Source organism: Misgurnus anguillicaudatus, chromosome 20, assembly GCF_027580225.2.
Source record: "Misgurnus anguillicaudatus chromosome 20, ASM2758022v2, whole genome shotgun sequence".
Classification (NCBI taxonomy): domain Eukaryota; kingdom Metazoa; phylum Chordata; class Actinopteri; order Cypriniformes; family Cobitidae; genus Misgurnus; species Misgurnus anguillicaudatus.
Window position 1 is genome coordinate 10041990 of NC_073356.2, and position 27819 is coordinate 10069808.

Here is a 27819-nt window from a genome sequence, read left to right on the forward strand (position 1 = left end):
TCATTGTTTGCTGGGATGTTTCTTCAGACAGCTTTTTTCTCTGAATCTCTTCTCACAGTGAGGACACTCGTATGGTTTTTCTCCTGTGTGAATTCTCTGATGAGCATCAAGACTTTGTTTGGTGCTGAAGTAATTTCCACATTCAGTGCAGCAGAAAGGCGATTCACCATTGTGTAACTTCATGTGATCTTCCAGCTGAGATAAGACAAAAATCATCCCACACTGCTCACAGTGAAACTGCTGCTGCTTCTTCTCTTCGTGATCTTTTGAATGATGAAGTTTCTTCTCTTGTAAGGTAGTAAAGCTGAGTTTCTGTTCTGTGTGTTTTCTCTCATGTGTCTCTAAATGTCTCTGTGAGCTGAATGTCTTTCCACAGGTGATGCAGGAAAGAGTTTGTGCTGTCAGTCGCTCTTCTGATGTTGAGGATGTTTCTCCCTCGGAACATGATTCACTCTTCACATCTAAAAGAAACATGATACAATTAAAACAGCTGAGAGGATTAATATTCTACCCCCACTAGGCTTGGGCGGTAATACGGTAATATGGTATACCGCGGGATCTAAAAATAGCAAAGGTATCAGTTTCTATACCGCCATACCGGCATTTAAAAAAAACAATGAACTTATATAGCAGACAAGGATTAAATATTAAATTAGGGATGGCGAAAACTAAAAATTTTCTTCACCGACCACCGAGCCATTAACTGATTAGTTTAAAACAAGTTACGCTGTTTGAAATAACAGTCATTTCGAGCTGCGCCTGCAATCTCGCAACTCTGTCGCATCTCTCTGCTGCTCTGCCTCCGGCTCATCCGAAACATCATTCCCGCAAACGCGTCGCCGCGGAGCTTGTATGCTGCTTGTATGCAATCGGACGACAAATGACTCCTTAGTTTCAAAATGGTTTTGGTAAGGTGATCGCGTGGAAAATAAAGGCGTTTGTCTTATTAGAAGCTCATTTGAAACATTGCCGCGGCTTATTTAAGAAAATGACAGACGCCGCTTAAGTTTGAGGTAGTCCTAAAAATAATAAAGAAAGATGATGATCATCATCACCTTATCAGTTAGCACTGAAATGTAGATGTAATGTATTTCCAAATCTAAAACCAACTTGTGCGGAATGTTGCCAATAGACTGCAACACGATAAAACAGGCACCTTCAGAATGCATAAAGACGCACCGCCAAGGCAAGTCTAACTCACTCTGTGCCTTCTAGTAACGACTAGAACAACTCTTTTGTATAATTATTATTACTTTTTCATTTTTCAAAAAGACAAGTGTCAACTTCTGTTAAGTGCAACATGGACGATGCAATGCTTTGCTGATGCGAGCCGCGAGAAAGCCCTTGTCTGTTTTAGAAAGAATGCAGCAAAGATATTTAATGCTAATGTATGAGTTTCATTCATTTATGATGAGGTCCGTGCGTTCTAGTCAACATTGCAATGCAAGCGAACGCGCCGTGCCGGCGCCTCCATGTCACGGTTATTATATTGTCTATATTTGCTTTTAATTTATTAAATACATGCAATTGGTTGATAAAACATTTATTAAAATTAAGACACAATTTATACAAAAACGAAATTCACTTTAAAGAAAGGCTTTCTACAAAGCAAAACCTAATTAAGTGGTAAAAATGTCTATTTACAAAAACAAAACTTAATCTGCACTTTACTGTTAAAAGACGTGAATGTTAATAATTTGGAATACAACCAGGAAAGACTTTCGTTTTAATTATTTAATTGCTGGATTTAACAAAAAATATTTTAATTTTATATGCTGGAATATGCAGAAATATAAGTTAACAGAAGGAGGACTTTCTTTATTTCATTAAAATATGGCGAAATGTGCAGAAAATAGGTTTAAATGTTCAGCAATTTTCTTCAAGTCTGAGACTGTTGCTTTGATTGAATTTTAGCTTGATGCAATGTGAGTGCACAAAACCAAACGCCGTGACCTCGCGCCAGAACCCAAATGCCGTGACCTTGCGCCAAATGTTTTTATTGGTTTATAAGTACAAACAGGCGAGTTACGAAATATTGAGTGTGAGGGATTTAGTGTGAGTTCACTTTACACAAAAATATCCTGGAAATTGGAATGAGATGGCTAACTGTAGTCGCGTTTAGTCCACTATAATAGCCTAATTTAGAGATAATTTTTTTAACCAACAACTGGTTAATTCTGTTTGACCTTTTGTATTTAACTTTTTTATAAACTGCTAGTTGTTGCTAATAAAAGTTGTTAATATTGTTGTGCATGTTATTTTGTTATTGTTTCAGTATTAGTGTTTGGTATTCAGTTTCTGAAGGGTTTAGGCACAAGCCAACATTATAGCGACACTGTCTGATTACGTCATAATTTTATAATTATTCACGGTAATACCGTATACCGGGGTAAAATAGGGAGGCGGTTTGATGGTATCAAAATTTGAATACCGCCCAAGCCTAACCCCCACCCAGCTCAAGGGTGAAGAAACGCATTATCCTTCCTGTGTGTAAAAATGCAATATTTTACAATGCAACTAGGAGGCCGTTTACACTTGGTATTAAGATGTGTTTTCATCGATCAGATCACAAGTGGACGAGAGAGACACATGACGTTTACACCTGGTATTTAAATCCGTCTCCTTTGTCCACTTTCAACCGCTTCTGTGCTGAATACTATGAGGGGGTGGTCTGTGAGACGGTGGGCGAGTCTCTCTGCTGTCATTCAAACCCGAGCGGGAGTAATTATGAGTTTATATGGACGCAAACTAATATTATGTCGGAGTGCACTGCTTGTTTAGCAAGTAAACATGCTGCACAGTGTTTTGTACATGAGTATGTAAGAGCTTTCTTTGAATTTTCAGCACAATTGATGAAATAGGATCGCGCAACTTTCAGACGCTTTCAAAACGAAACTACGGAGATCAGCCGCTTAGTTTTTATCAATGAAAGGCTAAAAATAGCGCTGTTCACCGAATGTTCACGCCAGAAGTCAAAAAAGACGTGAAACTTGTGTTTAATACCTCAGATTAGATAAATGGGCGGAGAGAAGACGGTCGCGTGTGGCTGTTCGAACGCATTCAACCACATGTGCGTTCCGCAGCTCCAAAGTGATCCGATCGAAAGTGGTTTCGACCACCTCTGGATGTGGTTGAAAGTGGTCGAAAGTGGACGAGCTCAAAACGTTTTGAACACCGTTTACACCTGGCATTAACGTCATCCACTTGTGATCCGATCGACGAAAACACATGTTAATGCCAAGTGTAAACAGCCTCTAGGGCTGCAACAACTAATTGATAAAATCTATTTAAAAAAACAATATTGAAATTCATTATCGAAAGGGTTGGGAATCGTTAGAAATTTTCCGGTTCCGATTCCGGTTCCAGTTCTGCCTAACGATTCCGGTTCTGATTCAGGTTCCATGTAATAAAAAATAATGCACAATACTTAAACAATTCAATGTGTGTTTATTAATCACTGATAAAATATTTTAAATGTAAAGTGATATTTTCACTTTTTCAGTCACTAGGCCTATATCATTTATTCCTGTTGTAGTCCTCGTAGGAATGTACCTGTTGAAGTGAACTATTAGCAGCAGCAATTCTCATATGATTCAGGGCTCCAGACTGCCCCCAAATGGTGGCATTTTGCCCCTAAAATTTTAGAGTGTGGCACTGAATTTTACATCCAGTCGCACATGTGCAACCAGTAAATTTGACCTTATTTTCCAAAAGTGCACAATAAAATGTGACACTGAATTTGAAACAGCACATTGTATTTTCTGCATCTATCATCAAGTATTTATTAGTAATACACTGGAAATTAGAAGAAATGTGAATATTTGGTTAGCATGTTGATTTACGGTGTGTGCCCCTAAATTTTCTGGTTGCACCCCTAAAATTTTCAGTTGGGGGCCACTGTGCTCCTAGTTAAAAAAGTTAGTCTGGAGCCCTGTGATTTAGGATTCATATGCTGGAGCAAGTGTTTTGTCATATATCCTGAAAAGGCTGCTGTACAAGTAATAATTTTCGTATGTACATGCGTGCATTGATGCATATAGGCTTATATATAATGCATACATATATTTTGAAATATAAAAATGTAAATGAGGATCAGATATACGTTTCTTAACAAACATGCGTGTTCATATGCGCCGACTTCTTTTCCGCCGGAGGCTGCTCGTCACATTGTCAAGCAATGCTTAGGTTACTTACCAACGACAGACGCTTTGGAGCGTCCACGTGCTTTGGAGGAAAGCGGCGCGATCATGTTTTATGCGTGGTTATAGATGCGAAATGAAGCAATTGAGCATAATGTGCATGGCCATTTCGGTGAGTGCTGCTCGAGCCCCGGAGCGACCACGGGATCGGCACCTATGTGCATGTTTATTTTATCACTTTCATCCGTGAAACAACACACAGTTCAAGTGAGGAACCTTTTTGGGGTTATAATGTCTGCACAGTGCTGAAAATGCATGTTGCTATACTGGTAGTGCAGATTGATACTTTTTCGCAACCTTGACCAAGAGAGAATATCTTACCTCATTGTTCCGCCCCCAAGCCAGCGGGTCATCACTGATATCAGCATATAGCGCACTAAGGCTTGAGTCTTATGTCCGTTTGCTTTCACGCGAACTTGAAGACATCTCGCTGGATGAGACTGTACTTTATATTTATCATAGTTTGTGAAATGCACAGCATCGCGGTGTAGCCTTGCTACATTATTAAGGCCCACAAAAAATATTATGCACATATTTTTGCTTTTCTGGTGTATAAAAAAAGCATAATTTTGTTAATGCATATATATGATTTTATTTGTGTTTCAGGCCTTAATTTAAGTTCACTGTTTATTTAAGCTGGTGGTGTTTGAGTTTGTTTACCTTATCTAAAACATCCTTTATGTGGTTAATTTTGAGGACTTTTAGGTTGAATCCCTATTGTAGGGGAAGAGATTTTTATTTTAAAGGATTACACCTGGGAGGAAGGAAGGCCTAAAATAAAGTAGGAAATGGTTAGAGATGGAGCATGCTGTCCAAACCTACAATGTGATTCTGGAGGATTTCATTAGTTTATGAAATCCCTTTTCTAGAATATTTGTGTCTCCTTGTTGAACTAAAAGTGGATTTAATTGCTGCTGAGTTTCAAGAGACAATTGGATTTTTTGGGGGGGTTTTCCTTCAACATTTTAATGGACAATCTTGGGATTTATCAATTTTTTGGATAACTCATGTTGATTACTCTGGATTACTCACGTTTCTAAAAGGACTGAGCAAGGACCTAACTAAGGACTAACAGATGACAATGAGCTAAGTGTTTGAAATTTTGCATTTGTATTTTCTATTCTAATATATGCATATGAATTCAATCCTGTGGTGTGTGATTTAGCTGGGTCTATTTTGATCATCCTCACCAGATCTTTCCTATTTAGTAACACACAGTATTTGAGTTTCTGAACTTTATTGTAACTAAGAGGTTAAATGATTTATTCAAACAGACTTGTTACAGATGGTGGCCCGTACGGGGACTCATGTGTTTTGTGAACTGTGTTACTGGTTACTGAGTGGATTGTGATTGAATTATATTTTGTGGGTTAACTATTTTTGTTCTTACAATGCAGAATTTTAATTCAAACCCAGAGACAGAGTCCATTCATGTAGATAATGTGGGGGCTGCAGAGTCTCTTCCTTTCCAGCCTGTTTCACCTAGAGATACCTACAGGGATGTTGTTGAAATCAGTTCTCTATTAAGTGAGCTGTACATTAACAGTCAGGCTGAAGAGAGTGATGAGGAAGGCCAGCCACCTTTGAATCCTATAGGAAATGATATTGAGAGAATGGATTCTGAAATAAACACCCTCACCCAATCTGTTCAAGAATTACATACAGAAATTTCCACATTAAAAGATGATTTTCGAGCTTACAATCAAAGTGCACTTAATAGAGAAACTGCCTTCAGAGAAACTCTGGATCAGCGGTTTGAAGATATTGAAGAATTAATGCAAAGGTCTCTGAATAAGCTAGAACATGCTGTTGTAGAGTGTCTTCAGAGAAGGGATGAACAATGGAAAAAGGAAGTTGCCCTAATAAGAAAAACTAGCACCCCTGTGGCACATCTTTCTTTTGGAGCTTCTGCTTCAGACACTGGGCAGTCAGCACAGCCACCTACTTCCTATCCCAAACCTCCAATTAATCTTGAGTTTCCACACTTTGGTGATGCCAGAGAAACCAGTGATGTGGTAGAGTTTGTGGAGCGTTGTGAGAATTTTTTTAACACTCAGACATATGTCAGACATTGAACTTATAGCTACGCTGAATGCTGTTCTTTCTGGTCCAGCCAGGAGCTGGTGGCTTGCAGAAAGAAGTAAGATCCACAACTGGATGGATTTTAAAAATGCATTTTTAGGAGCATTCTTACCCACTGACTATCTTACAGAGGTAGAAGAACAACTCAAAGCTATGATCCAGGAGCCTAATCAATGTATTAGAGATTTTGCCTATGACTATAGGGCATTGTGTCTGAAGTGGAAAAGTGATCTCCCTGAGGAGGAAATGGAAAGAAGGATTCTGAATAACTGCAACCCTTCTTTGGCTGGAAGCCTACATGGTGCTGTGCATACAGTAGAACAGTTAGTTAAGGTTGGATCAATGGTAGAAAGAGACCTTAATTCTAAGAGAGATTATTGGGCCAAAGTAAATCAAATTAAGGCCAGTGAAAAAGGAAAGAAGAATCCAACAGTACGACATGTTAATGTTCCTAAACCCACTACTGGGCAATCCCAACATCTTGCTTTAGTCCACTCTACAACCCCTCCATTGCTTCGAGTTGCTATTAGTATCCAAGGACGACAAGTTGAAGCTATATTAGATACTGGTTCCACTTTTACTTTAATACAGAGGAAGTTGTGGGAAGCACTGGCTAAACCAGGTGAACAAATACAAAAACACTCCAACAGAACATTTATGCTAGCTGATGGAAAGGCACAAAAATCAGAAGGTAGAGTTCCTATTACTTATGAGTGGCATGGACTAGTGTGGACTGTTGATACCTATGTGATGGCAGATGAACAGCTGGCTTTTCCACTTATTTTAGGCCTGGATTTTCTTAGTCAAACTGGTGTACGAGTACATGTGGCCGAATATAACTATGAACTATGCATTAATGGAAGAGCTAGAGTATTTCCTTTTCTTAGCCAGCCTCTAGGAAAACAGTTATGGAGCCAGCAAGAGGAACATGTAGTCACCTTGTACATGGCTTTACCCCTGGACTCTGAAGTGCCTGAGCAATTGATTACCACGGTGCCAACTTTAATTGATGATCTGATACTAAGGTATCCCCCTGAGGTGCAACAACTTCTGTATGCTTGGCCTTCTGTGTGTTCAGACAAGCTGGGGAAGACAAACCTTACCACCCACAAGATCATGACAACCGATGACATACCCATAAGGTGCAAGGCCTATCGTGTCTCACCTCTGAAGAAGGATGTTATTAGGCAGGAGGTTCACAGGATGCTTCAGGAAGGCATAATTGAGCCCTCACAGTCTTCTTGGGCCTTCCCAGTGGTCCTCGTGCCAAAACCTGATCAAAGCCTACGTTTCTGTGTTGACTATAGAAAGTTAAATGCAAAAACACCCCAGGATGCTTACCCTATGCCCATTATTCATGATATTTTGGAATCTATGCACGGGGCAAAATATTTTAGCACATTGTATTTAAAATCTGGGTACTGGCAGGTACAAATGGACCAGGATAGTCGCGAGAAGACTGCTTTCATCACTCCGTATGGCATATATCATTTTTTGACCATGCCATTTGGTCTAAAAAATGCAGGGGCTACATTTCAACGTCTTATGGAAAGAGTCCTTGGTGAGTTAAGGGGGACAATCTGCTTTGGGTATATAGATGATATTATTGTATACTCACCTTCCCAGCAGAAGCACCTTCAAGATCTGGAAGCTGTTTTTTCAAAACTCCACCAAGCAAACTTGACCCTGAATTTGAAGAAATGCCATTTTCTTAAGAATGAATTAAGGTTCCTGGGCCATGTTGTTTCTGGAAAAGGGGTGGAAGCAGACCCAGAAAAGACAAGCGCTATCACCAACTACCCTGTTCCTCATGACATTCATTCATTACAGAGGTTTGTAGGCATGATAGGCTGGTACCACAAGTTTATCCCACATTTTGCAGAGCTTGCTGCCCCTTTGTATCAGTTACAGCGAAAAGGTGTCACATGGGAATGGACGGAAAAATGTCAACAAAGTATGGAGAGACTGAAGGAAGCCCTACAGAAAGCCCCTGTGCTGGCCCAACCAGATCTGAGCCATCTTTTTCAAGTACAAACTGACGCCAGTTCTACAGGACTTGGAGCTGTACTTTCACAAAATATTGATAATGAGGAGCGTGTGATCGCATATGCCTCAAGGAGTCTGAGGGGAGCAGAATTGAATTACTCCACCTCAGAGAAGGAATGTTTGGCTGTTGTGTGGGCAGTTGAAAAGTGGCACCATTATTTGGAGGGTGTACCTTTTGTGGTATACACTGACCATGCAGCTCTGACGTGGGCCTTTAATTCTCCAAAGACCACTTCTCGACTCACAAGGTGGACTTTGAGGCTACAACGGTTTCAGTTCCAAGTTCAATATAGAAAGGGCAGAATGAATGTGGTACCAGATGCCCTATCTAGATCTGTTGAAGATCATGCTGTTTTGGCTGCATATGTGGTGAAGACCTCATCATGGAACTTTAACTTACCAAGTTCGCTGGCTGAGATACAAGTTGCCCAAGAGCAAGATGAGCAAATGAAGGAGTTAATGGAAAAAGTGGATGGAAAGAATGAGAAAAGTGACAGAATAAGATGGGAAATTCAACAGGGTGTACTCTACCGAATTATTCCAAACGCTGATGGTGTTAAGTACAAGCTGGTAGTCCCAAAATCCCTTACCCCTACTTTCCTCGGCTATTTCCATGACAACCCCTTAGGAGCTCATCTAGGGAAAATGAAAACTCTTCTTAAAATCTTGGAGGTGGCCTGGTGGCCAGATGTCCGAAAGGATGTGTGGCAACATGTGAAAGAATGTGTTGTGTGTCAACAGTACAAACCTTCGAATACCAAACCCCTGGGGTTTCTTCAATCAACTGAAGTGAACGAACCTGGTCACATGCTTGGCATCGATCTCATGGGGCCATTTCCAAAAAGTAAGAAGGGCAACATTTATCTCCTTGTGGTGGTTGACTATTTCACAAAGTGGGTGGAGCTATTCCCTTTAAGAGAAAGTAAGACTCCACGCATTTGTAGGATTTTGAAGGATGAAATCTTTAATCGATGGGGCGTGCCCAAGTACATTCTTTCTGATAGAGGCCCTCAGCTTCTTAGTCAGCTCTTGGTTGATCTGTGCAAAAACTGGGGTGTTACTCAGAAATTAACTACAAGTTATCACCCACAGACAAACTTCACAGAGCGAGTCAACAAAACTCTGAAAACCATGATGGCTTCTTATGTGGGGGAAAATCACAGAGAGTGGGACAAGTGGCTATCTGAGTTCAGATTTGCACTGAATAATGCCAAACATGAAACTACCAACAAGACACCTGCAGAACTTACTTTAGGAAGACCCCTGCAGGGTCCATTGGAGAGACTTATCAATTATTCTCCAAATCCCTCTCAATTTTCCTATTCTATAATAGAAAGGCAACAACTACTTGCTGAAGAAGTTAAAAGATCTGTGAGGAAAGCTCAACTTCGACAAGCCAGGTATTACAATACCCACAGGAGAGATGTACACTTTCAAGTGGGAGATCTGGTCTGGGTAAAGGCTCATCCTCTTTCCAAGGCTTCTGATTATTTCTCCTCTAAACTAGCCCCAAGGTGGTCAGGGCCAGCCAGGGTGAAGATGAAGCTTGGGCCAGTGAATTACCGAGTCAGATGGATTCATCCAGATGATAAGGAAGATACAGTGAATGTTGTCAATTTAAAACCTTTCTGGGGAACTCTCCCTATGTAGCCGCTGGCGGGGGGGGGACTCTGTAGCCTTGCTACATTATTAAGGCCCACAAAAAATATTATGCACATATTTTTGCTTTTCTGGTGTATAAAAAAAGCATAATTTTGTTAATGCATATATATGATTTTATTTGTGTTTCAGGCCTTAATTTAAGTTCACTGTTTATTTAAGCTGGTGGTGTTTGAGTTTGTTTACCTTATCTAAAACATCCTTTATGTGGTTAATTTTGAGGACTTTTAGGTTGAATCCCTATTGTAGGGGAAGAGATTTTTTTTAAAGGATTACACCTGGGAGGAAGGAAGGCCTAAAATAAAGTAGGAAATGGTTAGAGATGGAGCATGCTGTCCAAACCTACAATGTGATTCTGGAGGATTTCATTAGTTTATGAAATCCCTTTTCTAGAATATTTGTGTCTCCTTGTTGAACTAAAAGTGGATTTAATTGCTGCTGAGTTTCAAGAGACAATTGGATTTTTTGGGGGGGTTTTCCTTCAACATTTTAATGGACAATCTTGGGATTTATCAATTTTTTGGATAACTCATGTTGATTACTCTGGATTACTCACGTTTCTAAAAGGACTGAGCAAGGACCTAACTAAGGACTAACAGATGACAATGAGCTAAGTGTTTGAAATTTTGTATTTGTATTTTCTATTCTAATATATGCATATGAATTCAATCCTGTGGTGTGTGATTTAGCTGGGTCTATTTTGATCATCCTCACCAGATCTTTCCTATTTAGTAACACACAGTATTTGAGTTTCTGAACTTTATTGTAACTAAGAGGTTAAATGATTTATTCAAACAGACTTGTTACAGCGGGTCGGACTGTACCGTCAACAGCACTAGAATCCACACTTTTGACTTTTAGACATGTTTAACATGAAGTATACAAAGCTTACCTCAGCAGCGCGAGTGTTTTCTGTGGTAAGCTGTGTTAATTTGGTTGCGCAAGTGACTATAAACAGTGGCTCAACGTAATTAATATTCATGAGGTAAGACATGAAGCGCTTTGCACGTGCATCGCATCAGAACCGCTTTAGAACCGAAACTTAAGAATTGTGTGCGGTTCCGGTTCCTTTTAAAAAACGGAACTGGTTCCCAACCCTAAATATTGATCAGTTGATCTGTGACATTACATACTCCCGCTGGGGGGAAAGAGTTGACAGTAAGGGCTGCATGATTAATTGAAAAAAGAATCACCATCTTGATTCATACATAAATGCAATGTTCTTTCTAAATGATGGCGATTCACTTGAATATACAGTATTTCCCTGTATCCAGATGCAGCATTCATGTGTTCACGTATTTACATTACAATCAAGGTGCAACATCATCAAACTTGCTCACACTCACACAGTGTAATACAAAAACCTATTCACTCACCAATCAGTGTTTGGATCCTAATTAATGAATGATGCTATAGGCTAAATGGATGCAATGTACAACGATTAAGTGCACGCATTGAGAAAAGAGAGGTATGTATTAAAGGGCCGTTTACATTATAACGATAACAATAAAAAATATAGTTTTCAAAATCGTTTTATATTAAAGTCAAAAGCGGAGTTCACACCACAACTATAACGAAAAAGATACAACAAACAATATCGCCAATCAAATCTATTTGAAGTGCACATGAAATGACAGTGGTAAAGCTCAATGCGTAGGTCTTTTAACATAAAATTACCTCAGGTATCCAGTGCAGATGCAGTTGCTTTGAAATTAACTACGTAATGCTTTTTTCCTACCACACTGACTACGCCAAAAGGTAAGATATTAACTTAGATTACACAAACTAAATTCACTGTTTAGACTTACACAAAACGCAGCGTGTTGAGGACAGCTGCTGGGTACCCGCGTTGTAAATGCAACAAGAACAGCGTATTTACATATTCAGTTACATGTTAACAATTGCAACAGTTTTTATTACAAGAAATATCAAATAAAAGTTAATGTCATTAAAGGCAAGTATTTGTGCGAGTGCCCCGCGCGTGAGGGAATTAGCATAAAGTTATCGTTATAATGTGGAAGCTAATATAGTTATCGTTAATGTTCAGGGCTCCAGACTGCCACCAAATGGTGGCATTTTGCCACCAAAATTCAAGAGTGTGCCACTGAATTTTACATCCAGTCGCACATGTGCGACCAGTAAATCTGACTTTTTTTTGTGATGTGACACTGAATTAAAAACAGCACATTGTACTTTCTGCACCTATCATCAAAGTATGTATTAGTAATACAGTGTATTACTTAGTAGAAATGTGAATATTTGGTTAGCATGTTGATTTACTGTATGTGCCCCTAAATTTTCTGGTTGCGCCCCTAAAATTTTCAGTTGGGGGCCAGTGTGCTCCTAATGAAAAAAGTTAGTCTGGAGCCCTGATGTTATATTTATAATGTAAATGGCCCTTAATTCGTCGAAGTTGAGGGAAAAACATAATAAAATATTGAAAAAAAAAAAACTCCTATTAGATTACATGTGGGCACACATATTGTACAATAAATTTTATAAAGAGAGGGTGGTGGGGGCCTACGTCAATTTTTTTTAGGAGGCCCCGAATACTCAAGCTACAGCCCTGGGGTATAATAGGTATTAAAGATATCCTAAACTCCTTTCAGATTTAAGTCCTTTTTTTAGGTCTTTTTGTTGTGAGTTTTTGACAAAAAACCGCCTTTAATAAAACAGTCTGACATGACACTTAAAAAAGTATAAATTATTAATATATAAATACAACAATAATTAAGGAGACATACCTGGTGAAATTAAATCATCTGCATGATTGTCTTCATCTTTATCGGTGTGATCTTCCTCTTTTGTGGGTTCTGTTTTAATCTTCATCATCAGGTTCCTGCAGTCGATCAGTTTGACTGAACACATCTTCAGTGTGGTCTGCAGGATCTGCTGCTGTTCTCCAGCGTTACAGACAGAATCCAGAGACTCTGTGGAGGTTTGATCAGTAGATTCCTCATCCTGTAAGCCCTGATTACTGTCACACACAGTGTCCTGAGCGTCTGTGGGCTTTGACTCAGTATAACAGAGTAAAGTGAGACTGAGCTCTGAGTCCTGTGTGTGTCTGGATTTCTCTTCAGAGAGTTTAGAGTCCAGCAGTGGCTGTGGTGTGCGGCTCTGATCTCTGCTCATCAACACTGAATCCAGACATCCATCAGTCACATACACTGAAGATTCACAACAATCCACATCCTGACAACACACACGAGCAGTGTAAGATTATAAATGATTTAATGTAAATGACGTTTAAAAGAAAAACACCACCGTTTCTCAATATTTTACCATGTTCTTCTTACCTCAACTTAGACAAATGAATACTAGGGATGCGCAATAATTTGCATGCAATATCATGTGCATCTCTTCAGTAAGGCCGGTTACTTGATTAGTAGTAAATCGCCATCACCTGCTATTCAGGTGGAGCAGCTGTAGTTCATTGACAAGCTGGTCCTTATCGCATAAATATCGGAGGCAATATTTGCATTTAATTAATGCAAAATTGCCCAGATTGTCAGTGAACTACGGTTTTGTGTAGTAAATGCCTCTCCATCTGAAAACAGGTGATGGTGATTTACTTCTAATCACGAAACTGGCTTCACTATATGTACAATGACAATCAGATGCAAATTATTGTGCATCCCTAATTAATATAGACCTATCTTTTTTAAATGCATACACTTAATCTTTGTACAGCATGTGAATTTGTTAGCATTTAGCCTAGCCCCATTTATTCCATGTTTTCCCCATTTAAAGACTGTTAAGTTAATAAAAATGAAAACGATATTATATGCAGTGATGGGAATAATGGCGTTATAAGTAATTGGCGTTAGTAACGGCGTTATTTTTTTCAGTAACGAGTAATCAAATAAATGACTGTTTCCCCCGTTATAACGCCGTTATCGTTACTGACATTAAAATGCTGCGCGTTACTAAAATTGATCTCACTGTAGTGATTTTCAGCCGCGTATGCTCACTCTCCCACCCAAACACTGTTTTTCTCTTGTGTGTGTTGTGAGAAACATAACGGATGATGATTGGCTTAATTTCCATCGGTAGCCAACCAGAGGCAGAGTTCACAAAAAGGCCCTCCCACACACGCAGTCCGAGTCAGAGGAGCGAGCAGCAGTGTTAAAAAGTCTGAGCAACTAGGTCACTTTGTCGCTAAATTTAGCAACTTTCTATCACTTTAGCGACTTTATAGGACAAATCTAGCTATCTTTTTTGGCGTGGTTGGAGACTTTTGTAGACTGACTTGAAAATAAGCGTTGTTTTCTCTTCTCAACGAGCAGTGGTTCTGCTGCTGACTGTGCCCCATCTCAAAGCACTGACATGCAGCCCGGTCATCGCGCATCAATCACTCCGAAAACACCAGCGACAGGGCAATGGCAAGTACAACAAGCTCAAAGGTAGCGGTCGTAAACACGAAGTATAAAGCACTACTTTTCCATTGTTGAGGTGAAAGGCAAGAATGTTTGTGTAATGTGCAACTTATGCCCATGAAGAAAAAGTCTCTCCACGTCAGTGGCAAGTAATTCTGATCTAGTAAAGCACCTCAAATCGTCACATGCTGCCACAAAATTAGTGATTTCTCTTTAGTGTCCATTTTAGTCATTTAACATAAGGGGCATTCAAGTTGTTTGAAATATTTTTTTTTTAAAGTAACGCAGTAATTACTTTTCCTGGTAATTAATTACTTTTATAATCAGGCATGAAAACGGGTCAGGGGTGAAAAAAATGAGAAGGGTGCTCGAGGGGCGATGTGGCCTCTGATGGAGCCGCGAGGTGGGAGGACCCCCCAGAATAAATATTATGGCCTCATTAGGGAACATGCTGTAACTTAACTTATTTATTCTTCAGGCATGTGATTGGCCAAGGACAAAAAAGAAGGAAGGAACTCAACATCCCTCCATGTGCGCAGAAACAAAATGCACACTATAACATACGCAAAAAATACATTATGACCATTATTTCAATTATTTAATTCTTTCAAATTTAAAATGTAAACATTTGACTAGTAACAGAAACCATGTTTAATTAAATGGGTTCATAAATGTGGAAAGTAGCATTCCCATACTATTTTAAATCTGCAATCATTTTATTTTGCCATAATCTGACCATCAGTCGCAAGGCCATACAATTTTAAGTTGGCCTTGAAATAGGGTGGACCTGAAGGCCTACATCTAATTTAAAATGAATTAATTTTACAATATACAGGGAGTGCAGAATTATTAGGCAAGTTGTATTTTTGAGGATTACTTTTGTTATTGTACAACTACAGTGCTCTTGGTCAATTCAAAATCTTAACAAACCCTCAAACCTGAACATTTAAGTAGTAAAAGTGAAATGTTGGTTTTCTTAAGAGAATATTTCTATGTACACCATTATTAGGCAACTATTTGTGTGCAGAATTATTAGGCAACTAAATGAAAAACAAAGATTTTACATCTCACTTGGTTTTTTTCACCTGTTAAAGTGAGAATAATAAACAAACTCTACATTTACAAAAAGAAAATAATAAAACGATAAAAAATAAAAAACATATAGACTCAGTGACCAATATAGCCACCCTTCTTTTCGATAACAGTCACAAGGCTTCCATTCACGGATTCAGTCAGTTTCTTGATCTGATCTGAACCAACATTTTGTGCAGCCACAACCACAGCCTCCCAGACACTGTTCAGAGAGGTGTACGGTTTACCTTCACTGTAAATGTCCTGCTTAAGAAGGAATCAAAAGGTCTCAATAGGGTTTAAGTCAGGTGAAGATGGGGCCATGGCATTAGTTTTTCATCTTTAAAGCCTTTACTGGCCAGCCACTCAGTGGAGTACTTTGATGTATGTGATGGAGCGTTGTCTTGCAAAATAATCAGTCTTCTTGAAAGATACAAACTTTTTCCTGTACCACTGCTTGAAGAAAGTGTCTACAGTACACTACAGACAGACAGGTATTATTAAAGATGAGCTTGTTGGACCTTTTTGGGTTGAAAATGGAAATAAAAAACAACTCTCAGACCTACTGCCAATTTTTAGAAGACACTTTCTTCAAGCAGTGGTACAGGAAAAAGTTTGTATCTTTCAAGAAGACCGATTATTTTGCAAATATAATGTGAAATTAATATTAATTTTCAATGAATCAAAGTATTGTGTTGTGTCACACATTATTAGTTCTACGTCACATGTAAAGTATACCAATATTTGTCAGTGGGTAATAAAAGCCCTATTCACCGGCTACCACCACAAAGTAAATTTCATATCAGTTGAAAAAACTGCAACATTTAAGAAAACAAGGCGGCATTTGGTTTAAAAGATGGCAAGTAAAATAAAAAGCATATCTCTGCAATACAGTTTCATTATTGTTCATTATTATCCAGAGCGCCTTAATATAACTTGAAAAAAATATGTGAGACCAAATCATATTTTGCGCCAGTAACTGAAAAAGTTGGTAGCGCAAGTGCCACCAGTGGAAAAGGTTAATGTAGTTCCCTGCATCTGCACAAAATGTTGGTTCAGACCAGATCAAGAAACTGAATTAATCAGTGAACGGAAGGCCCGCGACTGACATCGAAAATAAGGGCGGACACATTGGTCACTGCGTCCACATATTTCTTTATTTGTTATCGTTTCACTATTACTTTCTTTTTGTAAATGTAGAGTTTGCTTATTATTCTCACTTTAACAGGTGAAAAAAAACAAGTGAGATGGTAAAATCTTTGTTTTTCATTTAGTTGCCTAATAATTCTGCACACTAATAGTTGCCTAATAATGGTGTACATAGAAATATTCTCTTAAGAAAGCCAACATTTCACTTTTACTACTTAAATGTTCAGGTTTGAGGGTTTGTTCACATTTTGAATTGACCAAAAGCACTGTAGTTGTACAATAACAAAAGTAATCCTCAAAAATACAACTTGCCTTATAATTCTGCACTCCCTGTAGTACTGGTTAAATGAATTAAATTATGGTTTTTGAGTCATGGGTTGAATAATTTTCAGATAAGCAAAAAAGTGATGTGGGAAAATAAAATAAGAACAAATCAAGAAATGAGAAGGATATAAAATAGAAAAGAAAAAGTTACAAATGAAGTAAGATCTAACAGTATTGATTAGGTAGAAAAAACTGTATCAAATTAACATAACACTGTTTTTATTCTATAAATTAAATATAATTGATCTTTTTAAGAAGTGGCTTGATATATGAAGACGTATTAACGATTCATCGTGCAAATGCGCGTTTTCTCAATGAATGAATTTGAATGAATTACGGTGAAATCCAGGCACATCCGAACACCAGGGGGCGCTCCCGTGCAGAATCTCCCTTTGTGCCACACAAGAAGTAGCATTACAAACGCTATTCCAGGAAATGTCTACACATGAATATTTATACGCTGTTTTCGAATTTGCACCATGGAAGAGAAGAAGCCCGAAGGAGGACGCAAAAGAGAGTTTTTAAGTCGCTGAGAAGAGGAGAAAATTGTCAGAATAATGTAAACAAACCAGAGCCGTTATTGGAGAAACATTTCAACACTGGAGAACAATGAAGGAACAGAGAGGTGTCAAGACAGACGCGCAGGTCGCAAAAATTCCCCTCGACAGGTAACAGTGATTATTCTTTCTTTGTGTAATAATTATTGTTGTACTGTTATTCAGGTATATCGACGTTGTTCTTGTACTGTAGTTGTAAGGCAGTGACTAGTCTGCTACATGCTAGTTGAAATGGGAGTAGGTAGCGTCGACTGATCTAACGTCTTATGTGTTTATTATCATATCATTTCACATAATGAATCCACTGACGCAACACAGCATATGCCAGTGGTAAACAAACACTCGTGTTCAAATACTCGTGCACGAGTTATGGAAGGCGTTTCCTAGAAATGAGCTGTGAAGGAGGGAGGCTGTTCTTACGCATGCGCTTATTTAAAAAACTCAGTAACGGTCTTTGGATTCTCAATCGGCGGAAACATCCTCTTTTGCGCCTTTAAGTATTTGCTTTTTCATTTAAAACATAGCAAAAGTACGCGCAAACACATTACGAGCTATTATAAACATAAACAAAGTAGATTATGTTGTATATATTCAGGGGTGTGATTCTTCCGGAAAAATCCGGAATTCCGGCTTTTCCGACCTGAAAACGAGGCTTTCGTGAATCATGCAAATCCATTTTTTGTGTTTATGTGGGGGTTGCAAGGCACCGTTATAAATGGCAGCATATCACTGACTCCGCAAGTAGTCTATTTATTTGTCACGATCGAACTTCAATTCAAAGCAGAGCTCACCAAAGAGCTTGCAGTCAGATCCGGCGTGTGGTCTTGGCTGCGAATAAAAACAAATCATGCGTTTGCCTACAAATAGAATGAGAGGAACACATCTTTCACTCTCAACCAAACTAACAAACTAGCCAATAAGAAGTAGAATAGGGAGGGGTCTTTGAGGTGTGGCTGAGATCCAGCTGCAGATGCCGCGCGGCCGCGGAGATGTCATAACAAGTTGACGTTACCAGCAGGATGAAGAGTATGTTTATGAAGCGTAGACTAGGTAAGACGACCTTTTTGATAAAGGACTTGAATCAGTGGCGCTGGGCATGGATAGAAGGAATAGGCAGCGGCACCATTTTAGTAGTAAATTAAGAGAACCTGCCAGGTGTTTGCTGCTTTTACAAAACTGTCCGTTTCAAATTAGACCGCTATATGCCAGTAATGTAAATATCAGATTTCTCGTCGAGGTGAAATGCTGTCTCGCAATATCAATATAATTTGCTTGCATTATTATTCTGTAATCACTCACGTTAACGCACGCATATAAGTTACGCGAATCAGATCCAACGTCATCCTGACGAACACGCGCATACATTTGCTCCTCTTAATGGTTTGTGAATCTGGCAGTAATGCTTGCGAATACAGAATAATATAATGACAAACACACACTTTCATGGATCTGGTTTCCCTGTGTGTGTGTGTGTGTGTGTGTGTGTGTGTGTGTGTGTGTGTGTGTGACTGTGCCAAAAGAACTATGCAAAAGACAAATGCACTTGACTGCCTTTCCAGAAAGTCACAACATTTGAATTAAGTAACTTTAATGTAACAGTATCCACTTTAAATTCAGCGTTCAAATGTTGTAATCAATAATTAATCTGTATTAAATGCCCCCACTAATTATTCTATAAACATTAAACATGTTTTGACCAATGGCAAATCTCATTTATCATGTTGTGTAATGTGTATGTGGTTTGTGTGCCTTATAATTATTATTATCATATGCAACCAAAGATTTTACTAAAAGGGCACAAATTTGTTTACAAGAACATAAAAATCCTCATAGATCTAGTCACTTATTTGTACTCTCAAAATGCACCGCATTGATGTATTTACCATATTTTTATCAGCGTAATATTAGTTGTTTTTAAACAATTATTATATTTATTGTTTACTGGTAGTTTCTATGAAAGGTTTTACTGGATGGATTTGTAAATACAGATCATGAGTGCATGTGCGCCACATACACATTCAGCTCTTGTACATGGGGTTAAAACAAATGTTTTGTAGAGATTTATTGCGTTTGTATTAGCTATTATGGCAACCCCTAACTGCACAAATTATGTCAAGTCTTCTTGAATTTCATCATAAATATGTACACTAGATTTCGCCTTGGCTACAGCAGTTCATTGGACCGAATGTGTCAAATAGAGCCACCATCTTGAAACAGGGGAGCACCACATCAGCGTCAACGGAAATAAAATCACCATAAATCGTCATAAATGCGATTTTCTTGGTTTTCTTTTGGTTCGTTTCAACAGTCATACATTTATTAAGCATTAAGTCAAGAAAAAAATTAAAGTTTTAATATTATGAAAATCTACTTTTTCTAACTATAATGCATAGTGCTAGCAGGCCTAACATCCATACGCAGCACAAAAGTCTGGCATCGTCCATGAATTCGAAAAACAGGCGGAGATAGCAGCTTTACCTAGATACTTCCTATGACAAGACCCCTGTTCCGAGATGGCGGAGGTTTTGACGCATGCTTAGAACTCCAAGGCGACATCTAGTGTATATATCTTTGGGATTTCATAATAAACATTCAGTCAAAACGGTGTGTGCACTTCGACCTTGTAGCGCAGTATCATCACCACTACTGAGAGTCCTGACTACTCCCCCTCTCGCGCAAACCTCCGTCAATATTACTGCGCTGTATAATCAGTGTTGGGAACGTTACTTTAAAAAAGTAATTAGTTATAGTTACTAATTACTTCTCACAAAAAGTAACTGAGTTAGTAACTGTGTTACATTATTATACAGGCATGAAAATCCCTCACCTTTCGGCGAAATTTGTCATTAATATTGTGAACTGAAATGCATTTAACATATCTATAAACTTGTACTCATCTTTCATACAAAGATGGGTTTCAAATGTATTACAAGTTACCTAAATACATTTTTAAATTACATTTTAGCACATTTATTTCATATTAATTTACTAAAGAACAAAAAAATGTAGGCTTGTAGGATGCATTAATAGGTGTGTACGACTTCATCAGGCGCTGCAAGAAACGACAAGTGGATGACGTCAGAGTAACGCGAGAGCGATTTAAATCAGCCTCCTCCGCAAGATTTCTCGCGGTACTCTGACGCTGATGGCGCTGCGTGAAGTTCAGCACACTTAAAAAACTGAAAGCAGCTGAACTCGACAGAACTGCCCTGCGTATGCCTGCGCTTTGTCCATTAACTATAAAAATAGAAAAAAAATATAAATAGCAGGACAATTTATCTCCCACTTCTCAGCGTGAGAAATACAAGGTGTAGCGTGTGAACTGACTGAAATGGGTGTCTCATGGTGAATGCGGGTGACTTGAGAGCCCTGATTTGATGTATTTCCACTCACATACCCAAAAACTGCTGACAACGCCGACACGCACTCCTCGTCTTTTCCACCACTTTCTCGCCTGTACTACTGACTGGAAAACTAAAGTTTTCCCAAACTTGCGATCTTAAAGAGGCCGGCAGATCCTCACCACCATTTGCCATACTCGCTGTCGCTGCTTTCTGACTGACTCACTCACTCACTCGACCCTCAACCTGACAAAAAACTGCAGAGTGCCAGAGAATGTAGACGGGCTCTGATAGAGCGCATACACAGGCGGAGCTCGGCTGCATCGGCGCCAATCAGAGCTTCAGCCCTCAGAGCTAAGGCGGGGCTACAGATTAGCTGTCCCTAAAGAACCCGCGTATCTAACATTAGTTCCGCATTACATTAAAGGGGACATTCCATGAAAATCAGACTTTTTCCATGTTTAAGTGCTATAATCAGGTCCCCAGTGCTTCTACCAACCCAGAAAACATGAAAAATAGCAACCCTGTAACTTTGTTTTGGTAAGGCTCTCTGTGAAAGCATGTGAATAAATAGGTCATGCGGATTTCGCTCCCCGCATGACGTAGCTAAGGGATCTCATTATAATGATACCGCCCCTGCAACTGCGCTATCCAATCATGATGCTATCTCGAGTGAGAGTGACCGAGAGAAAGTATTACTGACAGCACGACACGTTTGTATTCCTTCAAACACAAACAGGAGCCTACAACCTTATAACTTGTAGTTTTAATAATCTTTCTAAAGATTGAATTAACGTTCTAAAGGATTAACGTTACCTTAGTGCAAGAGAGAGAGAGCGAGTGAGCGAACAAACGAGAGAGAGAGCAACGCGACGGTTCGCTTTCAAGTAAGTTATGTTGTTTAATATGTTTCTCTGAAGTTTATATAAATGAACACGAGGATTAATGCACTGTACGAGACAGAGTGAGTGAACAACGCGTATTCACTATCATACACAATAAGTAAATATGTTGTTTAATGTTTCTCTGAAGTTTCAAATGAATGAGGAGTTACAAAATAGATGAGAGACTGACAGAAACGCGAATGTGTTCAATATGTGTACACAAACTTAAACATGTCATTTGATCTGTTTCTCTGAAGTTTAAGCATTAAACGTGTTGTTTTATTACAGATCATTTAAATGTGCTCGTATGGTTTGGTCAAAAAGTAAACTTCTGAGTGTTTGTGGACGTGTATTTTATTGTAACATGCTTAAAATCATTGTGCCTGTTTAAAACAAGTTCAGCATGATACCTAAAAGTCTTTATTTTTATTTCACAATGTTCCCCATCTGCTAATAAACATGTATTTAGTATGCATAAAACAGATAATTGACTTTTTAAACATGTTCAAATGCTTAACATCGCTCACTAACTTCTTTCGTGAGAGAATCTCCCTCGATACTCTGTCTACAGCGCCAGCGCTTGAGACTCCGCCCACCTGAGCAGCTCGTTTGGATTTAAAGGGATACTCAGCCCCATAAAGTGCCTATTTTAACATGCCACAATAAATTACCTATATGGGATTTTGAGCTAAAACTTCACATGTGTACTCTGGGGACATCAAATATTTATTTAATATCTTAAAAACGACTTCTGGAATGTCCCCTTTAATTATATTGCACGCAAGTTTTTTTTTTCATACCGTGTATTCTCCGTTTAAATTCGTGCACCGAACCGTGACCCCCCGTACCGATTCGGTTCGAAACGAATACATGTATCGTTCCACCCCTAATTGCATGACATGCTGTAATAAGAACATACTGTTACTAATACAGTTAATAAGGAAGTTTACAGTAACATTTAAGCGATTTTAGATTATTTGAGCGACAAAGATGCTAAAGTGAACTGTTTTCACGCGCACAAACTCAAAAGCCCACGCGCGTTACAAAAATCACGCAAAGCAAACGCATATTTTTTTGGGATTGACAGGAGATATACGCACAAACTATATTGTAATAGCACAGTCTCTGTAAGTATTCTCATAAAAACAGTCGTTTATTATACGTGAGAAGTTGATCATGTGTCAGTGTATAGATCGCTTCTCTGTTGTTAAAGGGACAGTTCGTCTTATAAGAAATGGTTATGTTTGAGTCATTATGTTAATCAAACTACAAAAGACAAAAGGAAAATCACTTTTATAGCTTTAATTTCATCCTCACACTGGTTCATACATGGCAGGTGTAGTAAATATTAAAGCTGTAGTCTATGATGTTGAAAATCGGTCTAGAAAGCCTGAGACGGTTAGTAAGTTTTAAAAAACTCATCCCGCCCCTCTGTGCTACCTGATCCCTCCCACCGGGAAACCACCTGAACAACGTCACTCATTCAAGCTGTGATCACTGGTAGTAAACATCAGAACAGAGATTTACCGAGCAGTAAACACAAAGGCTTGAAGGAATGAACAATTACAATTATGATTGTAATTGACGTTATTTACTTTCACAACAACGTTTGGCATACGCTTCCCCTCATGAGCTTCAAGAAATGACTTTATAAATATAATTACTTTGACCCGTGATACGCGATGCTAAACGGCTAACATTCCAATGCCGACCGGCAGCATGGGCATGTTGTCAGACTGATAATATCATATTTATGTAACACCTCACACAATCTTTGTAAATATAATTATTTTGACCCGTGATACGCGATGCTAAACGGCTAACATTCCGATGCCGACCGGCAGCATCAGCATGTAGTCAGATTAAAATACTATTGATGTAACACCTCACACAATATTTGTAAATATAATTATTTTGACCAGTGATACGCGATCCTAAACGGCTAACATTCCGATGCCGACCGGCAGCATCAGCATGTAGTCAGATTATAATACTATTTATGTAACACCTCACACAATCTTAGTAAATATAATTACTTTGACCCGTGATACGCGATGCTAAACGGCTAACATTCCGATGCCGAACGACAGCATGTACTCATAAAAAGATATTTATGTAACACCTCACACAATAAAAGTATAAATAAGTGCGTACCTGTTCAACAAAAGTCTGCCGTGTCGGCGTCGGTTTTCAGCCCCAAATCTCCCTGAAGCTTCCTCCAACGGTCAATGGCGGACCATATATTGATTCTACTTAGAGTCCGGCGTTTTTCAAATTTTTTTAACCTCTGCTCTTTCTTCAACAGACTTCCTTTTTCTTCCAACCTTTACTGTAGGGACAAGCAGGGGCTGCTTGCTGCTGTTGTTTTAAGTTTTTTTTTCCATTAGTGAGATGTTGCTGCTTCGCTAGCTACCATACACTGACACAAATTTCATGTCGCAGGCAGGAGAGGGGCGGGGTGGTGTGCGATGGGGTGGAGACGCGAGCACGAGGTGGATTTTCAAATGTAGCAGGGATTGGATGAGAGCAGTTAACCAATGTAAGCTATCCGGCCGGACAGTTTACATTGGTCAACTTATCTGCTACCATACACCCAATAGACTGAATGGATTTTTTAAATTCTTTTTTTCTCTTCATATTGTTAGGATGTTACTGTAGAACCATAACCAGCATCTAAACGAGGTTATTAATAATGAACAATCTTTGAAATCGTAGACCATAGCTTTAACTGTTTAAATCATATTTTATGCATGCTCCCACTACACTTTCTACCGGCTGGATAGAGGAAGTCGGACCGGTGTTGTGTCGAACTATGTTCCCCCTATGTTTCCCTTCAGCGTAGTGCTTTTATAACGTTTTCACCACGTTACATTTAGAAAGATTAAATATTTGAATTGGTTATACTAAAAAGGCATAATATCATGTATTTTATAATACAATTTATTAAATATTTCAGACATTTGACAGTTTTCTATTAGGGTATTTCTTTTAAAATATAGCCTGTCTTTTTCTTTTTTTTCCCCTTTACTGGTTGTTTTAAAAATGTAATGTTTGCATACATAATTAAATAAATATATTATACATATAATATGATTCATACTGTAAAAATAATTGACTTACCATTAAGAACAATACAGATACATTACAGAAATGCACACATATACATCTCAGTAGCCATTAAAACTTTAAATATATAAATAATAAAACCTATAACATGATAAAAACGCCATAAAAACACTACACTGAAGGGAAAAATAGGGGGAACATAGGGGGAACAGACTTCGACACAACACCTGAAAGGAAAAACGTCACATCACTTACTTCCGTGTTCGAGAAACAGGCGGATACTGCAGCCTTTTTCGTAAATCTCTTCACTGCCAGTACACTTTGAAGCTTGCTGCGAGAGAATTATTTTTGACGTGAGGATAGTAATGTTAATAACTGACAGGACGAAGTAAGAGGATTTTGCACAACAAATCCGTGACAAATCGGACTGCCTCCGGCAGGGGCGTCGGACTGGGGGTAAAACCAGTACTGATTACCAGGGCCCCAAGGGGAGAGAGGGCCCTTGAAAGTCTGGAATATATTTTATTTTACCTGAATATTTTCATTTCTTAATTTAATTTTATAATGTCAAATGAAATGTAAAGTTAGTGTATTTGCTGAATAACTGTTTGAATATATTTTGTATAAGTAAAAACTATCTAAAGTCTCACGGTCCCACCCCTTCCTAATGCACCAAATGGTTTAGTCCATCTGCACACGCATTTTGTTTGTAGTTGTGCGTCTGGTAGAGCGCAAACTTCTGCGGTGCGGTTGAAATGTCTTTGTCAAACAAAGCTAAATTGGGCCACCAAAACAGAAAGAAAAAACAGTGGAAGGAAAAAAACAAACTTCCTACTATACTACTTCGCTACATTTTAAATCATACCCGTTACTGAGTAAAGAATATTTTTAAAAATGCAAGGTAATCACGGATGAATGATGATTGATTGATGGGCGGGGAACGCGCTAAACTCATAAAAACAATCATGGAGACGGACGAGACAGGCACGCCACACGCGCTAATGCAGACCCTCAATTCATTTCTTATGAAATAAACCTCTGGCCATATTTAAGCGACCACTTTCCACTGAGGCGAAACGAGTGTTTCATTCATATGTAAGGTAGGATTTATGCTTATGAGAACGAAATTGCCAGCCGGGTTTTTAACGCTCATTTGCACGACGCGTTTTTAATACAATGCGCATTATCTTCCGAGGTCAATCAGCCTTGCGTCAAGTCAACCACAACTTAAGAACGTCCTCGATAATGCGCAGGTCATTAGACATTGGAGAGAGAGAGAGAAATAAGAATAAAAGGTCTTACATCAGGTACCCAGGTCAGGGAAGCTAGATAAAAGACAATAAGGATGAAAGTATATAGCCATGCACTCATCTCATGATATGCTCATTTAAACTATATAATAATGTATGTAACCAGCAATACATCAATTACAACCTTACTATAGGGATTTTATTTACTAGCTGCTGACCTCATATTTTTTTTGCTTTAAAAGTGCATACTCACCTGTAAAAATCATTAAACTATTCCATAAATGTTTCTTAGTTATATAAAAGCTTTTACTTTATTAACTTTTTGCTATTGCACTTTAATTGTAAAGATATTCCTACAATTAAAAACCACTAGTTTGAAATGTATATTCCCTTGTCGTTTTTTAACTATACTAGAATTCTCCACGTCTTCCCGCTGTAAAAAAGTAACTTTTACTCTGAGTAAAGTTAAAGTGACTTACTTTTTACTTTTACTTGAGTAGATTTTTAGACAAGTAACTTTACTTTTACTTAAGTAGAATATCTTATTACTCTTTCCACCTCTGGCTAAACTGTTTGAATTTTCCTGGCTGCGATTGTTAGTGCTAAAATGAACTAAGACAACCCATTGAAAAAGCAGAATATACACTTTCAGATGATAATTTGGTCATAGACTACATGCAAATTGAGTTGAAAGGCTAAATAAATAAACTGTATACTAACAGCTGTTTGCATACAAAACAATAGCCTAATTTGAAAAAATGTTTAATTTTAAATGAATAGGCTAAAGTATGCAAGCAATAGCATTTGTTTCATTTTGCCTTTTTTCCAGATAAAATGACTAGTGATACATATTTTGTTTGTCTTTTAATATGAATGGAGCTTTTTGTTTATGTACAAAACTAAAATGGCATATTTAAGATTTAATTTATGCCTTAAAGTAATAAAGCATAATAAAAATAAATGTTCTAAAATTTAATGTCTTGTTACTTCAGCAAAATAAAATATGTCTGAATCAAGTCTTGTTTGGTTATCATACAGTTTGTTCATGTAGTGATTAGAAAACTATATGGAAAAATGTGGGGCCCATCAGGACTGCCTATGCATAGGACCCGGGACCTTGTGCTACGCCCCTGGCCTCCGGTACTGCGGCTTTGCAGCGAAAGTTAAAGTAAAACTCGAGCGCGCGCTCAAACGCAATTTAAATACCCGATGCCTTAATTTCATACACCACAATTACCCATCCAATACTGTGATAGAATGCATAAGCATTGAAATATATATTTCCTCCCTATAAGTCAAGATAGCCCGACGGGCAGGGGCGGGGATGCATTTTGATAGCCCGACTACAAAGCACATTAGCCCCGGGACGTCAGGCTAGCGATTTTGCGAGCCCTATAGTTGAGGTAAGAACCAGAACATAGTAAAATACTTAATAACGGTGTTTTTTTCTTTAAGCTGTACAAACCTCTCTCTTCACTCCTTCATCTCCTCTCAGCTTTGCCTCCAGTAACGCCACCTCTTTCTTCAGCTGAGAGATTTCTGTGATGAAATCATCAATATCCAGCATGGACATATCAGTTCCTACTGACTTACAGCACATCGCGTTCACATCTCTCATCATCAACATCTCAACACTAAAATACACCGAGACAAGACAACACTTAACACGCAAACTCTTTCTTTCTTTAGTTGGTTTATCGGTGGACTAAAGAGCTTCAGATCGCCTGAGAAGGGTCTGGCTGCAGACTACGGGCGAGTGGAGCTCCACAGGAAACACGTAGGGATGGCTGACGCGAAACAGTCGTTCCGAAGCTT

At 38.6% G+C, this 27819-nt stretch overlaps 1 protein-coding gene across 1 annotated transcript; it reads right to left on the reverse strand.

Annotated features, from left to right (window-relative positions):
* Nucleotides 1-27777, reverse strand: LOC129455188 (uncharacterized). Its single transcript, XM_055219848.2, has 3 exons — nucleotides 27470-27777; nucleotides 12731-13178; nucleotides 1-461 (listed from the first exon to the last, which is right to left on the reverse strand). The coding sequence occupies exons 1-3, from the start codon at nucleotides 27629-27631 to the stop codon at nucleotides 1-3; spliced, it is 1071 nt and encodes a 356-aa protein (XP_055075823.2). The 5' UTR covers nucleotides 27632-27777.
* Nucleotides 27778-27819: the final 42 nt, after the last annotated feature.